The sequence below is a fragment of the Carassius carassius genome, chromosome 36, assembly GCF_963082965.1.
Source record: "Carassius carassius chromosome 36, fCarCar2.1, whole genome shotgun sequence".
In the NCBI taxonomy this organism is placed as follows: Eukaryota; Metazoa; Chordata; class Actinopteri; order Cypriniformes; family Cyprinidae; genus Carassius; species Carassius carassius.
In genome coordinates, this window is record NC_081790.1 from 11,212,218 (window position 1) to 11,231,656 (window position 19,439).

Here is a 19,439-nt window from a genome sequence, read left to right on the forward strand (position 1 = left end):
TACTTTTCTTCTTAAATAAATCTTTGCTGATTACTGAAATGTCCTTGTTGAAATGGAGAACGCAGCTGATGGATACTTAGCAACGACAGACGCCTTAGGAGCACAACTGCCCGAGTGCTTTGGAAAGAAGGAGAAAACGACGTGCGGTGTGTGTGTGTGTGTGAACTCACTGGGCGCATTGACACACGCAACTACACGCCTACAGACATATTTAGCTGAGCAAGCCAAATGTAGCGAGTGAAAAGTAGGCCCATTTCGAGAGAAAGGGCAACGAAGTTACTTGCAAAATATGCTATGCGGTATTAAAATAAAGCAGTAGTGCAAGTACAATGCTGTATCACTTGAGACGCAAACATCCACAAGCAAATGAAAGGCGCTTCCCAAAGCTGGTCTCTCTAGCGAGACGTTATCTCTTTTTTTTTTTCCCGGGACATCTGTGCCATCGGAAAGGGTGTTTTCTACCAGACTAACCCCACATCATGACATGTTAAATTTTTTAAATAAAAATTGAAAAAAGAAATTATCGAGCTCATTTTTTTTTATCGTGCGATTAATTAATTTATCAACTATTGCGACAGGCCAATAAATGATTATATCTATTTTATCTGCTTCATAAAATAGTTTAAATGTTTATAATGCACATAAGCTTATTTTTTACTTATTAATAGGGCATGCAAATTAAGTAAATCTTTGCCAGTCAAAAATTGCACACAGGCTCAATGTAAATGTAACTCTCTGACACTAGGTGGTGCTTAACGAACAGAAAAATTAAAGCTGTGTCCGGTGACCTCTATGGGCAAATCAGTGTTATGAGTAAGAACACAACTTTTTTAGGTCATACATGGAGTGAAGATGAAAGAAAAATACCATTGAATGTTTTCTTACAGTCAGAGGTACATTCATATAATTCATTCATTCATATATTCATTTGTATAATTCTCTAATCTTAGCTCTGTCTAAGAAAACTTGCAGGTTTCCACCATGTTTTCACACAAAATTAAAATACTTGCACATAAGACTGTTACTTAAAACTTTGCTTTATGCTGGACAGAGTTTATTTATCCTAACACCTCGTCTACACTGGACGCGAGTGGCGTGGTGTGAATAAAATACTATAGAGCTCATTATAGTCTGTGATGCTGTCTACACTGGATGCAGCATGACACAACACGACAGTAAACTGCTGCCCTTTTACTATTTATGATGTGCTGACACAAATTTCAAATGATTTTTAATGGTTGCTTTGTCGCATCCACTAGTAGACAGACTTAAGCGGATGCAGCGCAACATGACAACTGTCACGTCCGGTGTAGACATTGTGTTAAGCCATGGTCACACTAGACTTTTAGCATGCAAAATTCATTTGGACATTGCTGCGAAATAGAGCGGGACCAGAATATGACATCACGTGGCAAGGTTTTCACACCACACCAACAAAATATCTTCACTACTAGGGGTGCACAATTAATCGAACACAATCGTGATTGTCATGAACATTTTGTCAGTAAAGCCGGTTCTGTGATTAACAGTAAATCTCCATCACCTGTTTTCTGGTGGAGCAGCATTTACTACACAGAGCCATAGTTCTTTGACAAGCTATGCAAAATTATGTTCATAATCACGGATGATATAATCATAGGATTATAAAAATCTACAAAATCGTTTGCGATAATAACAGCTGTTTGCATAGCTTTTCAGTGAACTACGGCTCTGTGTAGTAAATGCTGCTCCATCTGAGAGCACGTGAAAATAGCACATTTAATAACGTTTTTACTTCAAACTCACCTCATAATGTCAGCCAAGTGTTTGAAATAAATCCTTCTGTGAGATGATGTTGCTTCTTAAACAGAATAATTAAGGCACACAATATTTCATTGTATTCTAAGCAGTGATAATGGCTATGTCGATTAGCATTTCATTATAGATATACTTTATTATAATGGAAAGAAGAAGAACTCCAATAAACCATATATTGCCATAGATATGTGTTTATTAGTCAGGTTGAATCAGTGAAAGCAGTTAAATGTTCTGTTTATTCTGCTGCAGCGATGTCTTCTTCGGGGCACATTTGGATTTTCAGCGCAAAAGCTCCCTCTGGCCTTTGGATGGACATTTACTGTTGATCACAGAACTGTGCTTCACTGAAAGACAGCATGACAATCGCAGCTTCTGTCTAATCCCCATTTATTGCCTTTGCGATTTAATTTTGATGAATTGTGCAGCCCTACTCTCTAGTCATAATTGTTTTTTATTTAAGTGATTACAATCAGTCACAATATTTCTTAGTCAAGTACACAAACGCACACATACAAATATCATGCAATAGAAAAATTATCTGCTCCTGTTTCCATTGTCACCACACACCAAGCCCCTTCTCTTTTTATGTGATTTTTGTAATCTTTTAAGTTGTGTCGTATAAAACATAATGTTACCCTGCTAAAATTAGCAATTCCTCCAGGTTTGAAATTTCTGTACCAAGAAGTCAATTTGTGATGTTTTGATCTTCTGTTGGTCTCAAGCAATCAGGTGATACGAATTTGCATGTCAGAGATCACCAAACTTGAACTTTGCTATGTAGCGAAGTAATTTCACACGGTATTGCATTTCCGGTCTGATGCATTCGCCGTCCATTTGATATGGATTGTATTTTACTTTCAGTTGTATTTTATCATCACTTCTGCTTTGAAACCTGTACACTCACCAATCCAAACTCTTGTTTCAGTTTTTTGCCATACAGGGTGTTTTTTAGAAAAAGAAGTAAATCAAGAACAAGAGAAACAAAATATCCTCCTGGTTCTATTTTGGGTTTTGTGTGTCAGTCCAGAACCATACAGGAATTTTCGTGTAAGGCCAGGCTTTCATTCTTGAGCAAAACAGGAGATTAGAACTGCCAGGATAAATACTTTTATAATAGCAGCTGATGGCCAAGGTCTTGTAATATATGTGATGTTACTCAACCAGTGTTTGAAGTACCATTTGAACAGTCCTGATTTACCCGTAACATTGCATAAGAAAGAAAGAGAGTGCTATTATTAAATTTGTTGGCATTGTGGCATGTTTGAGAGAAACATAAAAAGCTTTATCTAGCCTCTTACTCAGGGTGGCATCAAGTTTCAGTCTTTATGTGTAAGTTACAAGACATTAAAAACAGCTTGGTGTAAACCAGTTTTATGGGATCTCAGTAGGACAGCGGCTCTATTTGACTTTTTTTATTTGTCATTCACTTGAAAGAATAGACCTTTTGTGTACACAAATCAGTAGCAGACACATTTTGCTATGTTGACATGATGAGAGCTGTCTTTTATCAGCTCGTAGAGTCACACAGGGTCTGCTTAAGTCATTGAGAAAACATTTGGAAAACCTCCACTCCTTCTTGGGATTCTTTTACCATGTAAGAGACTAGATGTTAACTGATGTTTTGCAGACTGCTGATGTTATAGTCCAGTCTCTTTATTTACCGGCTTGTGTCTTAAGCTTTTTAATAAATTAACAGTTAATATTATGTAATGTAATTAATAGGGTACCTAATTTTCTTATTTGGTCTCATTTAGTTGTAACCTTAATTTAGATGATGCAATGGAAATATTGTATCATGAATTGTTGGATAACATTTCATTGCACATTGTTGTCTGAAAGCACTGTTTACTGCTTAAAATCAGTTTTTGCAGTATGCAAGAAAATGTGTTTTGAGCATTTCACTTGTAATTTGCTATCCACTGATGTTATATGGGCTTTTATCTATTTACTAGAACACTGATGTTTCTAGTTGTCCTGATTTGTACTTCTTGTTTTTCAGAGGAAGTTGAATGAAATGAATAAAAGGGAAATGGCCTAGATGATCCTTATTTAGCAGAGCTGTGTCATTTACGCTTTAGATCAGATGAACTGTCAAGCATGATTTTTCAACCCAGTCTCATGAGAAGTAATAGTAATTTGTACGAGATTGAGAAAGCATAAGAAATCAGGTTATTCAAAAACGAACAGCGCTGAACCTAAACGGAACAATGAAATCCAACCCCTTTCCAAAGTCTTAAACGGATAGCTCACCCAGTGATGAAAATTGTCATTTTGTGTCTAGCTTTTTCCTTTCATGCTAAATATTTGAGTCAACAAAATTGTATTGTTACCAACATTCTTTAAAACAACGTTTTGTGTTCGACAAAAGAAACTCATAAGGGTTTTCATTTTTTGGGTGAATTATACCTCCATATATCCATATCATTATATCTCCATCTTGTACAAATTATTTTGTGTTTTCACAGGACTGTTTTATTCTCAATTGTTGATGCGGCATTTAACCTGCTTCAGGTGCAGTCTTGCATCTAATGATCAGGTCTAGATGTTAATGTAAAGCTAAATGTGTTATGAAACCAAATAGATGTTAATTTATTTTATTTCCTTTTAATTTACTTTTCCTGTAAAAAAGTCATGACAAGACTCCCAGCAGACTGGATTTATCTCATCTGGAATGTAGTCATGTCCACAGTTCTTAATTAGTGTCCTTACCCCAGCCCTTTTCCACATTAACTGCAACCTTCAACATGATGAAACCCTCAGTGAATCTATCCTGAGCTGTCCAAAGGAGATAAGGACTCATTTTTTACTCTTCACATAAAAGTTTAGTCAACAAAAAACGTGGATTAATAGCTTCATAATGTTGTTAATGGAATTTAGCTTTCACCTTAGGTCAGTGCGTCCATTCTGGGAAGAATCCGCAGTGCCCAGTGTCGAGTTAAAGAGTTTGAGGAGGGAGGCAGGGTAGTCTGGCTAGTGATAAGGCTTGCTGTGCTTTGTGGAATTACCTCATCAGTTAGATATGGCTGCCAGGGGATTTAGAAACGGGGTCTCTGCCATGTGAGGGTAAAACACACAACCCTTCATTACATTGTATAACCTCAAATGGCAGAGACAAACGTCTCCTGTGCAATATTTATTTTGTGGGTTGAATCAGAGTCTATGCTATTTCACAGGACCTGTTAAAGTATTTGTAGTGAAAACATGTAGCATCCCTCCCCCCTCAGCGTTTAACTGTATTTGCTCGGCCGTAGCAGACTGTCCAGACGCTAATTCCTTTCTATCCTCTGACACCTTTCATATGCACTCTCGGTCGCTTCTTAATTCAAACCTTAAAGGGAGTGGATCACGGTCTAGGCTGCCCGTGTAACGGTCCCGTGGCCAAAAGTAGGTTGACTTATAAATAGCACCTTCTATTGACAGTGCCAGGTGTGTATTAATTTCATATCTTTGGTCATGCCAGCCAAACATCGAAATGATAACTAAAAATAACCTCAGTAAAAGTGAGCTTTATTTTGACATGTCTGGTCATTGGGTAGGCAAACAACTGACCCCCATACCTTTTCTGTTTTCAGATCAGCTTTCAATTGACCAATCAAATGTTTACAGCTCTCAGGAACAATCAGATAAAGCCCCAGATGACCAATCAGAGTGAATCTGGTGGTAAAGCGGATGAGAATGGGCACAGCAGGTATCCGCACTAAGAAGATGGTTTCTGTATTAGGACAGACCCAGCTGCCTGGCTCCTAGAGATTAGCAAATCTAACCCCAACACCCCCCTCCCCTTAACCACAGGCTTTTCCGTTCACGTCCCTTCTGGTCTACATATTACATCCTCTGGCCTAATACAACTATCCCAGACTCTAGTTTTCATTTGCCTTGTTTGCCCTTCATGTAATTGTGGCTTTGATATATTGCAGTCCTGATAGTATATGATGGTCCGTCTTTATCTCCTTTGTGACTTAAGACATTCTGTGAGCTTTCAAATTGGTTTAGTCATGACTCATCTCAGTAACAGTTGTCGGTGGTGAAGTAATGACAGGCTTTCCAGGTTGAGAAATTAGCCATCAGGATGAATCAAACGTGTCTGGCTCTGGACTATTAACTGTTAGTATTATTGCTTCAGGAGGCTCATCCCAGATAAGTCTTAGAGTGTGTGTTGATTGCTTGCAACAATGCAATTTATTTCAGCTATGCCCTTTCCTTTTTTTTTTTTGGACGTTATCTTAACACAGAAGACTGTGGGTGTTACCTGGTGGAAATGGTAGGGCTGTTAATTTAATGAAATTTATTACCAATCACATTAATTATAAATATGCAATTAAAATGTTTATGCAATTAAATATGATGACTGAACAAATTATGTAGGGAAGAGTCTTCCTAGAGGTACCTCCTTCATGTTTTTGCCAGGCCAGATTCTAGTGGCATTACTAGGATGGTTGCTTTATTAGGGAATCAATGTCAAGGAGATAAAAAGACATGCAATTCAAATAAATTATGGTAGGAGAAATTGTTACCATTGTAATTGTACAAATGCTACCTTCACCACATAGGCAGAAATCACAGGGGGTGGGCAGAACCCCCCGTCTGAGGGTTGTCCCCCCTCAAAATATGATTTAAAACATGCTGTGTATTGTAAATGGCAATGTTTTATATTAAAAATAATTGTGTAGGTTGTAAAACAACACAAACAGGGTAAAAATGCATTTTAACTTAAAAAACATTTTGAGTCTCCCCCTCCCTTGCCTCACAGTGCTTTGGTCCAAATGTCATGCCTGCTTTGCTCTTTTACATCACCTACACATACACAAGTCTGGTGAGAACAAAGTCAATAGTTGACTTAACTCCGGTAAGTAAGGCTGCCAAGGCTTTTTTTATTCACATTGGGTGAAGTGATTATTTTCTCTTTAATACAGAGGATGCCAGTGTATTTTTCAATGAGTTAGCAATAATAACGTTACTTGCTTGACAGAAAGGGTTGCCAGGTTTTCACAACAAAACCCACCCAATTGCTACTCAAAATTAGCTCAAACTAACAGAGTCGATTCCTTTGTAACAAATTGTGTTCCGGGCACTAAAATAAATGTTATTGGGTTCACTTCAATCCGCAGACATGAAAAGCAATCTGCGGCAACGGTGATACAGTAGCTCAAAAAGTAACGCCTACAACAGACACGACCTCTGTCGCAGCACAACCACAACAGCTTGATAAGACTTTCCTCTGTGCATACATATCCTTACAAGTTCAATTTTAGCTGTATTATTTGTGTCCCCTTCAAAATTTGCTCTTGAGAAATTTTATGTTATTGCCCCCCCCCCAACTTGTAGAAAAAATTTACGCCCCTGCTTCATCATGCAAAATAATTCACTCAGATTTATGGCAGCCAAGAGCCAGTTATAAAGCATTGGTTTTTGGTCTAGAGGTTGACTCGCAAGGAGTATTAAAGTATTGTGAAGCAACTAGGTATGTCAGTGATTAATCGATGATCGATTAATTGTCGGTTAAGCGATGCAATCAATTAAAATTGTAGATGGACGGTTAACCGATTTAATGTTGGGTTTAAGGTATCTCGATATACGATATATATCTCAATATCTTTACAGGAAAAATAACCCCCCAAAAACTACTGTAAAAACAAATATGCCAAATATTACATGTTTATGGCCCTATGAAATGTTTTATTTTTTTCTTCACCATATGTTTTATTGTTACCTAATTCTGTGTTTAAGCAAGTGTAATTATTTAAATGCATAAAACAACTTAATTTGTTAAATTTTTTTCTTAAAGCCTTATGTGAAATGTTTTTTCCACTCTGAAATTCTGTGTATTCACATTTTTCTGGTTATCAAATGAAGACATAAAACATTCATTTAATTTATCTTTTAATTATTGAAAATTAAGCAAACTTTATTTTTTGGTAAACAAAGGGGATTTACTATTAAAAATAATACATGGAAGAAATGTTGTGTGATTATTCCTTAAATTATGTTCGTTTCATTTTAATAGTAGTAGGCTTTCTACATTCTGCTGAACAATAGGCTAGTAATAGATTTCTGGCAAATACTTTTATTTTGACGGGTTTATCTTTACAGTTCTGTGCATGTGATACTACAGTCTATGATGTGATATGACACTAGTTTTACTCAAATCAAACGGCCAGATGCTCATGAAGTGACTCTCAGTGCAGTTCTGGAGATGTTGTTCATGTGTTCACATCTTTATTTAGTGAGAGGACAGAAGCTGAAATCACCGCGAGCGTTTCACGCGCTTCCGGGTGTGTAATAAAACGAAGACGCGCTTCTGCTCCATTCATTAACACAGACACGCAGAACATGCAGGATTCATATTTAAATAGACTTTTCCGGCTTAATATTTGTAGATATTAGTCCATATTGCGATTTGATGTGAGTGCAATGACCTACTTTTGATAATTCATTTAAAATTTGACAAATTCCGTGACATTCCACGTTAAACTGTAAATTCCGTTTTTATGACTGGATTCCGTGATTCCGTCCTCGTTTTCTGCATCATGGAAATCATAGAGCCCTACAGTAGACATCTGCCTGCTGTTCGCCTGACGCCTTAAAACCGATGTATCTCCATATAATAGAGCCAGTTGTCTTTTTTTTAATACTAGTTCTGCAGCCTCCGGCCTGGTTGCGGACGCCGCCATGTTTATGAGACAACGCGCGAGGGGAGGGGGAACAAAATCAAGGAGGCGGGGGGCGAGCACAGCACAGAGAAGACAAACAAGCAAAGTGGCGGAATCAGAATTAAATATAAACAATATATCGATATATACGATAAGTCAAAATCCATATCGTGTTTTTAAAAATATCTCGATATATTTTAAATATCAAGATATCGCCCACCCCTAGTAGTAACTAAGTCATTTTCCCAGATAATTGTTTCATATCGTGTATTTTGCAGGGCTGCGGGACACAGGACGGAAGGCCTATCCTACAACTTATTAATTTGTTCCTACGACTTATTAATTTGTGGCATCTGTCCATGTTTCATTATTGTTGTTCCTTAAATAACCCATGATTTAACTGAAATAAGGGAACAAATTAATAAATCGAATGAATTATTAATTCATGAAATCTTTAATTTCCCTTCCCATGTTTACCACAGTAAGAGATTCGAAAACAGTGATTAAAAGTGAAAGATAATAAAATAAACCTGCAAAATTAGAGGGTTAGACTGTGAAGATTTAGGAAAAGAAACAATGACTAAATGTTATTGAATTTGTGGAAATTTGTGACCAACCGGCAAACCAGAACAAAGCTATAGTAGCTGTATTATTATTTGTTTCTATTGATATCTCCCTCATGTCTCTTCGTTGAGTATTCACTGAGTTACAGTTAATTTTAATGATGCGTTTTTAAATGAAGATCAGCACAGACAAAGGCTGCAGACAGCACACCTTGTTTGTTATCTTTATTTTATAAGTGCACAAAGTTTTGTTGTTATAATGTCTGTATACAAAAAAAAGGAGACCCTTTACAGATCGATTGATGCTCTTATCTGTACGATCAAAACTGAAAGTGTAATTTAAGTTCTTTTCGGGGTTATCAGGAGAAAATGCCTCATAACTCGTATACAAGTTAATCGACTTCAGAGGGTTAATTCAAGTGAGAAATCAGTTTTTGTGTAAGTGTGTGTGTCCTTTGCACATCTTGTCATGCCGGTGACTGCGTGGCTGAATAGACGCATTTTGCAGCATTAAGGTTAACAATTAATCAATTAATTGATCGTTAATTTAAATGACGATCGTTCATGGAAATGATCGAAATTTGACATCCCTAGAAGCAACTTATAAAACTTTTCCATATGATATAAAATTTTTATATCATATGTTAGTGGATGTATATTTCAGGAGTGGGGGTATGTTTGTATACGTTTTATTTTAGGGTATAACTGCAATGTATGAGCTGTGGATGAGAGCTGTACAGTGTTGTTCTATAATGGGATCAGTGACTGTTGACAGCCACAGCGAACATGCGGTATAGCTATAATGAGTAGCAATGTCATCACCAGAATTATGTCACTCATTCGCAATAATGTAATGTTTTTGAATTATCTTAATTTTGGGGCTAATTTCTAAATCAGATTAATGACGTTTTATAATGAATTCAGGATATTTTGACTTTTTTATCGATATGGAGCCCTTGAAAAAATCTGATCCATTCACTACTTTTTGCAGACAAACCATCTCTAACCACTACCAATCCAGACTTTCTGAACTTTCAGTCATCATGCCCTCTAAACTTTACTTTCTACAACATCTTCCAACCCTTTGTTTGATCTCTTTTCAGAGGCAAATTATCTCTAGAGTTCCTCCAAGAGATTTGGCATGGGATGGAATTCTTGTTCAAGGGATTAAAAACCACATTCCTTGAGTGGATGAGTTTGGTGGAATGTGATAATGAATGTGCAAGGTTATGTACAGAAGGTCTATTTTAAGTCTCGTTTGCAGAACCTCAAACAAGTCATGTGGTTTTTGTCTTTTTAATCCTCATATCTATTCAGACCAATGTAAACTACCCCACATTGTGCAATTGTTTAAGCAGCTGCAGATGTAGTTCAGAAGAATAGATGCATTGTTTTTTGCAAAAGGTTCATATGGTTGGCATTAGAAAGTACTGGAAGTCATAACATCAGAATTATTTCCCAGAGCTACAGATACTTGCCCCTCATATTATTTAGGTCTGCTCCAGTTTGGACCTAGACAACATCTCAAGAAAAACATCTCTGGGATTTATTTAGAGGTAAATCCACAGATGAACCCCTTCTATAACAGTTTCTGGCAAGATAGATGCAGTTATTATTAAAATCTCTGAACTTCCATGGTACGTTCACTTCTGAACTTTGTTAAACAAAAGGAAGCATTTGTACACCATGTAATAAAAGTTTCCCACAAAAAGAGATTTTGCTCTTTATGGAAGAGGCGGTTGGTTATATGAGTGGAGTATGCTTTTAGTGAGTTGGGGGTTAGGGGACGGTTAAAAAAACAGGTTTTGAGAACATCTCAATATGTGTGAAAACAAGCTTTAGGGAATAACAGAGTGACTTTAACAGCTGTTGTTTATCTGCACAGACCATTTGCATGAATCTGAACCACGGATTTTCTCTCTTATACATCTCAGCAGTCCTATAGGGATGTCTTTTGTACAGTGAAGCACTGCAAAGATTTGCATTTAGACCATGCTAATGGTAAAGCCCTGAATGGATATCCAGAGCCTTCCTTTTCAACCCCTCAAGCTCTTCCCTGTTCACCGGGGTTTTATCAATATGCCACATGGCTGAAAGTCTAATAATGAGATTAAGAGGGGAGATTATGTCTTTAGTGTACTTTCACCCTCCTGAACTCGTAAGAATGGCTGAATGGACAAATGTTAAAGCCGTCATATTTAATTCACATCATCTTTCAGATTTCACAGCAAGCAGCTTTAATGGTCTTTTTGAAATAGGTGTTTTGAGAAAGATACCCCGCCCCCCATTGACCAGCAGGGCACTCAGTATTCTGTGAAGTTTGTGAGCATTGGGAATCATATTTTTTAAATAGAGCCAAGGTAACACTCATTTTACATATAGCACACAGTGAAAATGACATAAATATGACAGTGGGCAAATGCATAAAGCGCAGCATAATTTGAAATCACGTTTAAAGTTTAAAGCATTCAATTAACACGGGCCGACCGTCACACAGAGAACAGGTGATCATGCCAGATAAAAATGGCAGTTTCACAAGATCTCACAGCTCGCAAAGTTTGTGAAATTAAATATTCATTAGTCATTTAAAGATTTTTTTTAATTAAATAAATGCGTATTTTCATTAATGGTGATGGCAAATAGAGAAAGTATTATAATGTTTGCCTTTCTATTACTAATAATATAAAAGCAATCATTATAATACTTTTTGTATACATTAATTCCTTTGTTTAACCGTTCTATCTGATTATTAGACAGACTTCTATTCGTATTAGACAGAACTTTTAACAACGACAGTAAACGAGAGCGAGTGTAAGCACTGTGTGCACTCAGGCGCTGCCTGTCTCCACGCCGTCAAAATAAAAGTCCCATCTCAAACACATCGGCCAAGCAGAAAAACTTATCTGCCGATATTTGAAAAACGCCAAACATCAACCGCTAAAGAACATCAAAAGTTATATAGGTGTCTGAATAATTTCTGGTTTGACTGTAATAATCTTTCATAATATTACTCTTTACTGCATTTTGATCAACTAAATGCAGCATTGGTGAGCATAAAATAATTTCTTAAAAAAATCGTTGAACTGACCTAAACTTTCTGAATGGTTGTGATCTTTTTGGTATCTGGGTGTAAGTGAGGAAAAAGTGTAAAAGTTCAAGTGCGATAAACGGCGCCAAAGAGGAAAGCAATGAAAAATTGCCATATTAACTTTTTATCTTATTAAATCAAGCATATGTGGACATTGAAGCTGTTTGTGTTATGTGGTTATCCATCATGTAATAATAATAATATAAAAGAGTGATTCTGAGGTTTAAAAATTCTCACACAGGAATGTGCTTTTCCAAGTATTCACCATGCTGCTCTGAGCTTATCTCAGGAATCCAAGAAAGAGAAGTAGTCCAAATGTTAGCAGTGTGAGTGTAATTGTTCAGACAAAGAACACGGCCAGTGCCAGGCTTGAACAGAGACGCGTGTGATAAGAGGTCAAGTTCTCAAGGGGCTCGGCTGATCCTTTCGAATTTGAGAAGCCATTAGTTTGAAAGCCAACGGCTGGTTCACATGGCCTGACGTTGTACATTTGTATTTGATCTAACTGGCCTTATGTACAGGTACAGGCAGTATAAACCCATTCATCATCAGGTCAGTTTCCAATTTTGCACATTGTTACACTTCTTTTGGTTGCGAACCAAATAAAATATCTTGTGTTTGATTTTAGCCTTGGGCCTAGTGTACTGAAAATATTCAGCATGACACATTAAGTACTTGGGTCACAACTTGGCAACACGCCTACATTTTTTTCACAGTGGGCAAGGAACTAAAATTATCTACCGTTTATTTTACTGACAGGAGATATATCGGTGTATGAGCACTCAAAGACAAGGATATTATACAATGTGCTAGAGAAATATGCTTCATGCCCATTGATTCTTAACGTCTAAATCTCAAAATTGCAATGTTCTTTCCTGCTTAGTTAACTGGTTATGTTTATGAGCAGATAACGCAAATTCAACATGAAAACCGTTTGATCTAAACCACTTGTGTTGCCTCTGGCTCTAAATATTGCACAGCTGAAGAGGACCTTTTATCAGATAAAAGTTAAATGCTTACACTGAGCAATGGGTGGAGGTTATGTTTGTGCCATATGTCCCTGTTCTCCAGTGGTTATTTAGTCCAACAGGCCTTTTTGAGATAATTTTAAGTGTTTCCTGTTTTTGCAAAGGCCCACCAGGACAAAAAGGAGATCTCCAGGCTGTTGCTAGTTGTTTGAAATTTATTTAGGAGGTTTATGAAGATTTTCTCAACTTTTTATAGCTAGTAGTCTAATGTTTGCTCTCTTCCTTTTCTATGTTCTTTCATTAGAAGAGAATTAAAAGCTCATCATGTCAGTTTTGGCAATAGACTGACAGTTTGTTCTGAACAGTCCTTGCAATACCAGTATAAAGCCTTTCATGCAATCTTACATTCCTGCTTGTATTTTTATTTTACATGCTATGCATCCTGATCAAGCATTATATTATTTATTTTTTATTTGTGCACCATTATTCTCTCTCTCTCTCTCTCTCTCTCTCTCTCTCTCTCTCTATCTATCTCTCCCTCTCTCCCTCTCCAGAAGCTGTTTTCTTTTCAGATTAAGGATATTAATCCAAAACACGCAATTCATGTATCCTCTATATATCAGTAGGAAAGATGGCTATTTTATTATCATTACCAAAAAAAAATTGTTATTTGCTGTTGTTGTTTAATTTCTTTTTAACTGGAATTTTTGTTCCCGTTTTGCTGTAACTGCACTTAGAAAAAGAAAAAATGAACAAAAAATAAAATAAAAACAAAATGAACATGTCCCTCAGAAAAAAATTTACTTATGATCCTCATTTCCCTACATCTGAGGGAATATTATAGACCCATATTGATTTTTCAGCATGTCTGTTTTGAAATGTAGTCTTAGTGTGTTCTAAAGTACACTGCACCAGAGAATGCTGGGAGCCTAATTCAGACTTTGTTTCTTTACAAATGCCATCTGTTTCTTTTACAAATGGTCTTCATTTGTTTCATGAGTTGACTTTAAATAGCTTCAGCTGATTGCAGATAGTAGGCCAAAGTCAAACAGCTCCCAAAAATAGTGCTTGGTATACTATGGCTCGTGTAATGTTACACTGCATTTCAAAAATAGTGACAAGTGATGTTGGCCTCTGCGGTCTGCTTTCAGCTCACTGCCTAGACTACATTTAGAGCAATTGCATTCTGGCTTGTTCAGAACTCCTCGATGTTTTAGTATCTGTGGACTTCTCAAAATAATGTCCTGCATTGACAACTTCAAAGGAGGTCTTCAAACAGTTGCTCCGCTTTACTATGTTCAACACTGGGCATAGTTTCACTGTTATGCAAAGGTACAAAGACTAGATTTGTCTCCATTTGAATCTCAGCTGTGAATAAGCCCTTGTTAGGAAACGGTTTCATCCGTTCCTGTGGTTCCTGAGAGCTTTCAAGAACTGGAAGGAAATAAAATGATTCATGTCACAACCATTTAATTCCTTTGAGATGCCTGTAAATTATAGGTGAAATTCAGGTGACTTCATCTGTTGTTCCACATGATTGCTTTCCTTTTTACCTCACTGCTTTGATGGAAATTGTTTGTTTGTATGGATCCACAAGTGTCAGTAGCAATCAGTCTTCCCATTTACAAAGGGGTTTTATGCCATACCACAATGCAGTGAAAAAGTATATGAGCAATTGTGACTGGTATAGGTTATTAACTCACAGCTCAAGCAGGCAGTAATGTGTACAGACTTTTAGTGCTTCCTGTAAATAATTAAGATACGATATCTATCACGTTACATTGCGGTACTGTCAGCAAGGTGATATATTGGGATATTTCTTATTTTAGGAATAGAATATATTTTTAGGAAAGCTGTCATTTAGAACACAATTCAAGCGCTTTTTACAATACAAATCGTTGCGAAGCAAACTTACAGAAAATTAAGTTTCTACAATATTTTGTAGTCGCTTATCAGTGGTGACTGTCTGTTTTTGTACATATACCAGAAATGTATGGAAAAATCAATTAAAGAAGTAATCAAACAGACGATGAACATTATTAACAGCTATTATATTATATTATATTATATGATGCAATTAAACTTATAGCAAAATTTGGTAGTTCTGTATGTTGTAAGAACACACCATCATATGCAAACCTTAGCAATAAGTAAATAAAAATTATTTAACCAGAACACAGTGGGATCTAGCTTGACTACGTCAGACTTCGTACTTCCGCTCAATTTCATTTCGCTTCTGTACTCAGCGAAGTCAGCAGAGTTTTCCTGCGGCCTCAAAACAGCCGGCCAATCAAGGAACACAGGGCGGGCTGAGAGCCGTGACGTAGACGCTAAGCGCAGAATGTAAGATTGTAGTTTAGTTTAGGGAAATCGAAAACAACATCGGACATGGAGACACGGGATGTTATTCGCAGAGTGTTTGTTTTACATTTTGAATAGAGGTGATGTTGTGGCCCTAATCGCGATAGGTCTTGGGGAAATTTTAATTTATCAACTGTTACCAATCGTCAGTGAGAAACTGGGGAGGCCAAAATCCAGCAAGGCAATAATTGTGATTGTGTCCCCCTTGTTTGCTCAGGATCAGGTTAAAGAGGCAGTGAAACTCGCTCTATGTTTTTTTTTTTCTCTCGGCATACCTGTGTTTTCAGTGGAAATTCGAGGCGGCTGAGCCGGCGCATAACACACGTCATAACCAAACGTTATGTGATTGGCTCATGGGTAACCAATGATTTTAAACTTCAGACAAGTGCCCCCCCCCCCCCACGAGAAGAAAACCATATATATATATATATATATATATATATACCGTATTTTCCGCACTATAAGGCGCACGTAAAAGCCTTTAATTTTCTCAAAAAACAACAGTGCGCCTTATAATCCAGAACGCCTTATATATGGATCAAGGTGCTCTGTCAAAATGTTGACATTCCCTTTAGCACAGCTCCATCTAGTGGATGCATAACGCAAACCCAGTCAAACGTTTGACTGCAGTATCTTCTATTCTATGCACTTTATAATCCGGTGCGCCTTATGTATGAAAACAGTTCTAAAATAGGCCATTCATTGAAGGTGCGCCTTATAATCCGGTGCGCCTTATAGTGCGGAAAATACGGTATACAACCCACCTCGACCCGGACTGAGGAGGCGCCCTCGCCACGGTCCCGTGGTGGACATTACCACAAAAGCCAAATGATGGCACACTTCAGCTTTGTACACTGAACCAGGAACAGGGACAATTCTTTCATCCTCCATCAGAGATGAAGACTGCCATCTAGCGGCTTGGATGTAAACTCAAAACGGAACAACTGCCACGAATCCTGTATGATTTATTTATTTCTTTGTAATATCGATATTCCGTTTTTGAGAATCCATACAGTATCCCCAAACAAAATATCGCAATACTCACGTGTATCGATATTTTCTTACACCCCTAATGTATATTTCTTGTTAAATTTAATGCATTTCCAACAGCCCTTATTTCAATCAGATAGCTTGAGATGCAAAGACTGATGCAGTGGCTTTTGGTGTCTTTGCATCATTCTTCCATGCTGGAAGTTGGGAGGAGGCAAATCTTTTATTCCCCTTTTAGTCATGCTAAGAGCGGCTTCTTTGATTGATCTTAACTCTTTTGTCTTTCTCTCCTCAATCTCTCATTGAGTGTGTAAAAGCTCTATCAACATGCTCTCTCATTTGTTCAAAGGCTAGTAACTCATGTTCTTTTAGTTTGACTCATATGTATACATTTTTCAAAGGTCATGGGTGAAGACAAATGGGGAAAGCTGGGTGATTTCCATTAGGGTCTGTTGAAGAGAGGAAAAACTGTTGTTAGCTAATAGCTGATGACAATCATAAACTTGAAATATTGGCTCTTTTAAAACAGTACTAAAGTTTATTTCCAGTTCACAGACAATTTTTAACTGCCTAAGACTGGATTTGCTCCATCTTTTAAAGAGGATAATTAAATGGTGTTTTAACAGCTCCCATAGCCCTTGTTTCTGGGCTAAAGAAATCAGTTTATGGGAACACTTTAAACACACATTTTTGTTTGTTATTGTAAGTCACTTTTTACTGCTAATGTTCAAGTCTTGATCATTTAGGCTAGACATGAAAAAGTCCGAGGCCACCAGTGAATTATTTTTCTTTTGTGTCTCATTGACAGTATAGATTTCTCAATTTAAATCAGTCTTTTTGAGGAACCAATACTGAATCTTAAATCCCAAGAAAGATAATTAGTCTATGCTGTTTTCTGAACAGAATGTTACTAAACATTATTTGTAGCACACCTCTCATCCAATAATGGCAATAGATTTGGCCTTTGTTTCTTGTGAGATCTGTGTTTTAAAAAAACATTTCACATTTTTATTATTTAGGCCCATGAATGGAACAAGAATGACGAGCGTCTCCTGAGTGCAGTAGAGCATGGAGAAGCAGATAAAGTCACCTCCCTTCTGTCGAAGAAAGGAGCCTGTCCCACCAAGCTTGATAGCGAGGGAAAGTCTGCGTGAGTACTGGAACTGATATTGCTCTCATTCTTATTCTAATCCAGATGTTGACTGCTCTAATTGTGACTTCAGCAGTGTTTTAAGAGAATTTTCTGCAGAACACTTGAGAAGTGCATTAAAATGAATTTGCATGTGTGTGTTTACACTCCAGCTGAAAGAGAGATTCGAGTAATGCTTTTTTTGCATCCATTCATTATAGTGTTTATTTAGCTGTGGAAATGACAATCTAAACCCCACTCAACAAACAAATTTAGTCCTTCATTCACGCCATCAGCATTTCCTTTCATTGCATTTACATCAGCCTTCATTTTCTCTTATTTATCGTAACAAGCACACAGATGTTCAGAAGTGAATGCTCGATTTGTTTATGCAAGTCTTCCAGTTTTAAAATCATGCATGACGCATTTTAACCAACAATGATTTAAACACTCGAAATTCTACAAAAATGAGCTTTGCTTTTCTGACTTTCTCGTTTAGCAATTTTCTGTCATTTTGCTTAGAAGTCATAGGAAAGGCAATTAAATATGTTATACTAGTTCAAAGAAGTTTGAATGCTTTGTTTCTTTGGCAGAGATGAATAGGATTTTGTTTTATTGGAGTCTCAACCTGAATAATTACATGCTTGTGTCTACATTTTTTGGGAAAAATATACATGTTTTGAAATGTTGTGGACAGATTTATTGTGTATTGTGAGAATAACAGGAAATTTAAATCTGTCATAAAGGAATTTGTTCTCCACATTTTTTAGAGTCTGACATCATAAGATTGTGATATTTTAGCAAGAAAGTTTAGTTTTCTCATGCTGAACTCCATACTATCTGGTTGCTAGGCCATTGCTAGGATGTTCTGAGTGACATCTTACTGATCTTAGATTTAACCTACGTTTGCACAGTGAGTGATCTAAGGAGAATGTCTAATAGAATGTCTCTTGTAATGCATGTTAGATGGACTATTGACATGTACCTTCAAAACATCAGTTATAAAGAAAGAAAATAAAAATTCCTCAGATATGAATCAATGAGCAGGCTCCAGTGAATGCAGAGAGATGAGCTTGCTCTCTTCACTCTGTAAGTAATGAACTCTGATACTGCCGACCTGAATGAGTCTCCAGTGTCCTGCGTTACGATGGCTTGAGCCGAAACGCTCTCATAGGCTCACAATAAATCCTTATCTGCCCATTTGAGGAGTTCATTGTGTTCGAGTGCTTGCACTTCAGAGGGTTCACGAGCTGGAGAGGCACATGCAGAACACAGAGCCTCGCTGTATTTCCAAACTGTCACAGTCGCCATGGAGATATAATTTCCTGATAATGAAGGAGCTGGACACGAGACCCTGTGCGATTTGATAACCATATGCTCCGGTGATCATGTTATTTACCTTGAAAAGAACTGTGAAACAGCTCTTGATCATATTAATTACAAAAACACAAGGCAAATGCTGCAGCAAATGTGTTGGCTTCTAACTAAAAACAAGAATCTGCTCTCTAGCTTGTGGAGAATGCAGAGTGATTAAACGTTTAATTGATCTGAACATTTAATTCAATCTAAGGATGCCTGTGATTTAAGATTCATAATTTTTTAAACTTTACCAAGATTTTTTTTTTCTTATTTTAAAGTTTACTCAAATATTAAAATTCTTCCATCATTTTTTTCACCCACATGTTGTTTAAAATCTTTGTAACAAAGATATATATATATATATATAAAAATTCCCCATACAATAGAAGTCAATGGTAACCAGAATGTTCAGCAGAAAAATGTCAAACAGGTGATGGCTTTCTTTCTTCTTCATAACACCACAAAAAAAAAACAGTTTTCATTTTTTTGTAAAAGATCTATTTAAATGTTGTTTCAGGCCAATTGAAAAGCACT

The 19,439-nt window shown here is 36.9% G+C and overlaps 1 protein-coding gene across 1 annotated transcript in view; it reads left to right on the forward strand.

The window, feature by feature from the left end:
• rai14 (retinoic acid induced 14) overlaps nt 1-19,439 on the forward strand; it is a 49,804-nt gene that overhangs the window by 2,793 nt on the left and 27,572 nt on the right. Inside the window, exon 3 of the mRNA XM_059526222.1 lies at nt 17,437-17,567. Coding sequence (XP_059382205.1) covers nt 17,437-17,567 — 131 coding nt within the window. The remainder of the gene's footprint in view (nt 1-17,436; nt 17,568-19,439) is intronic.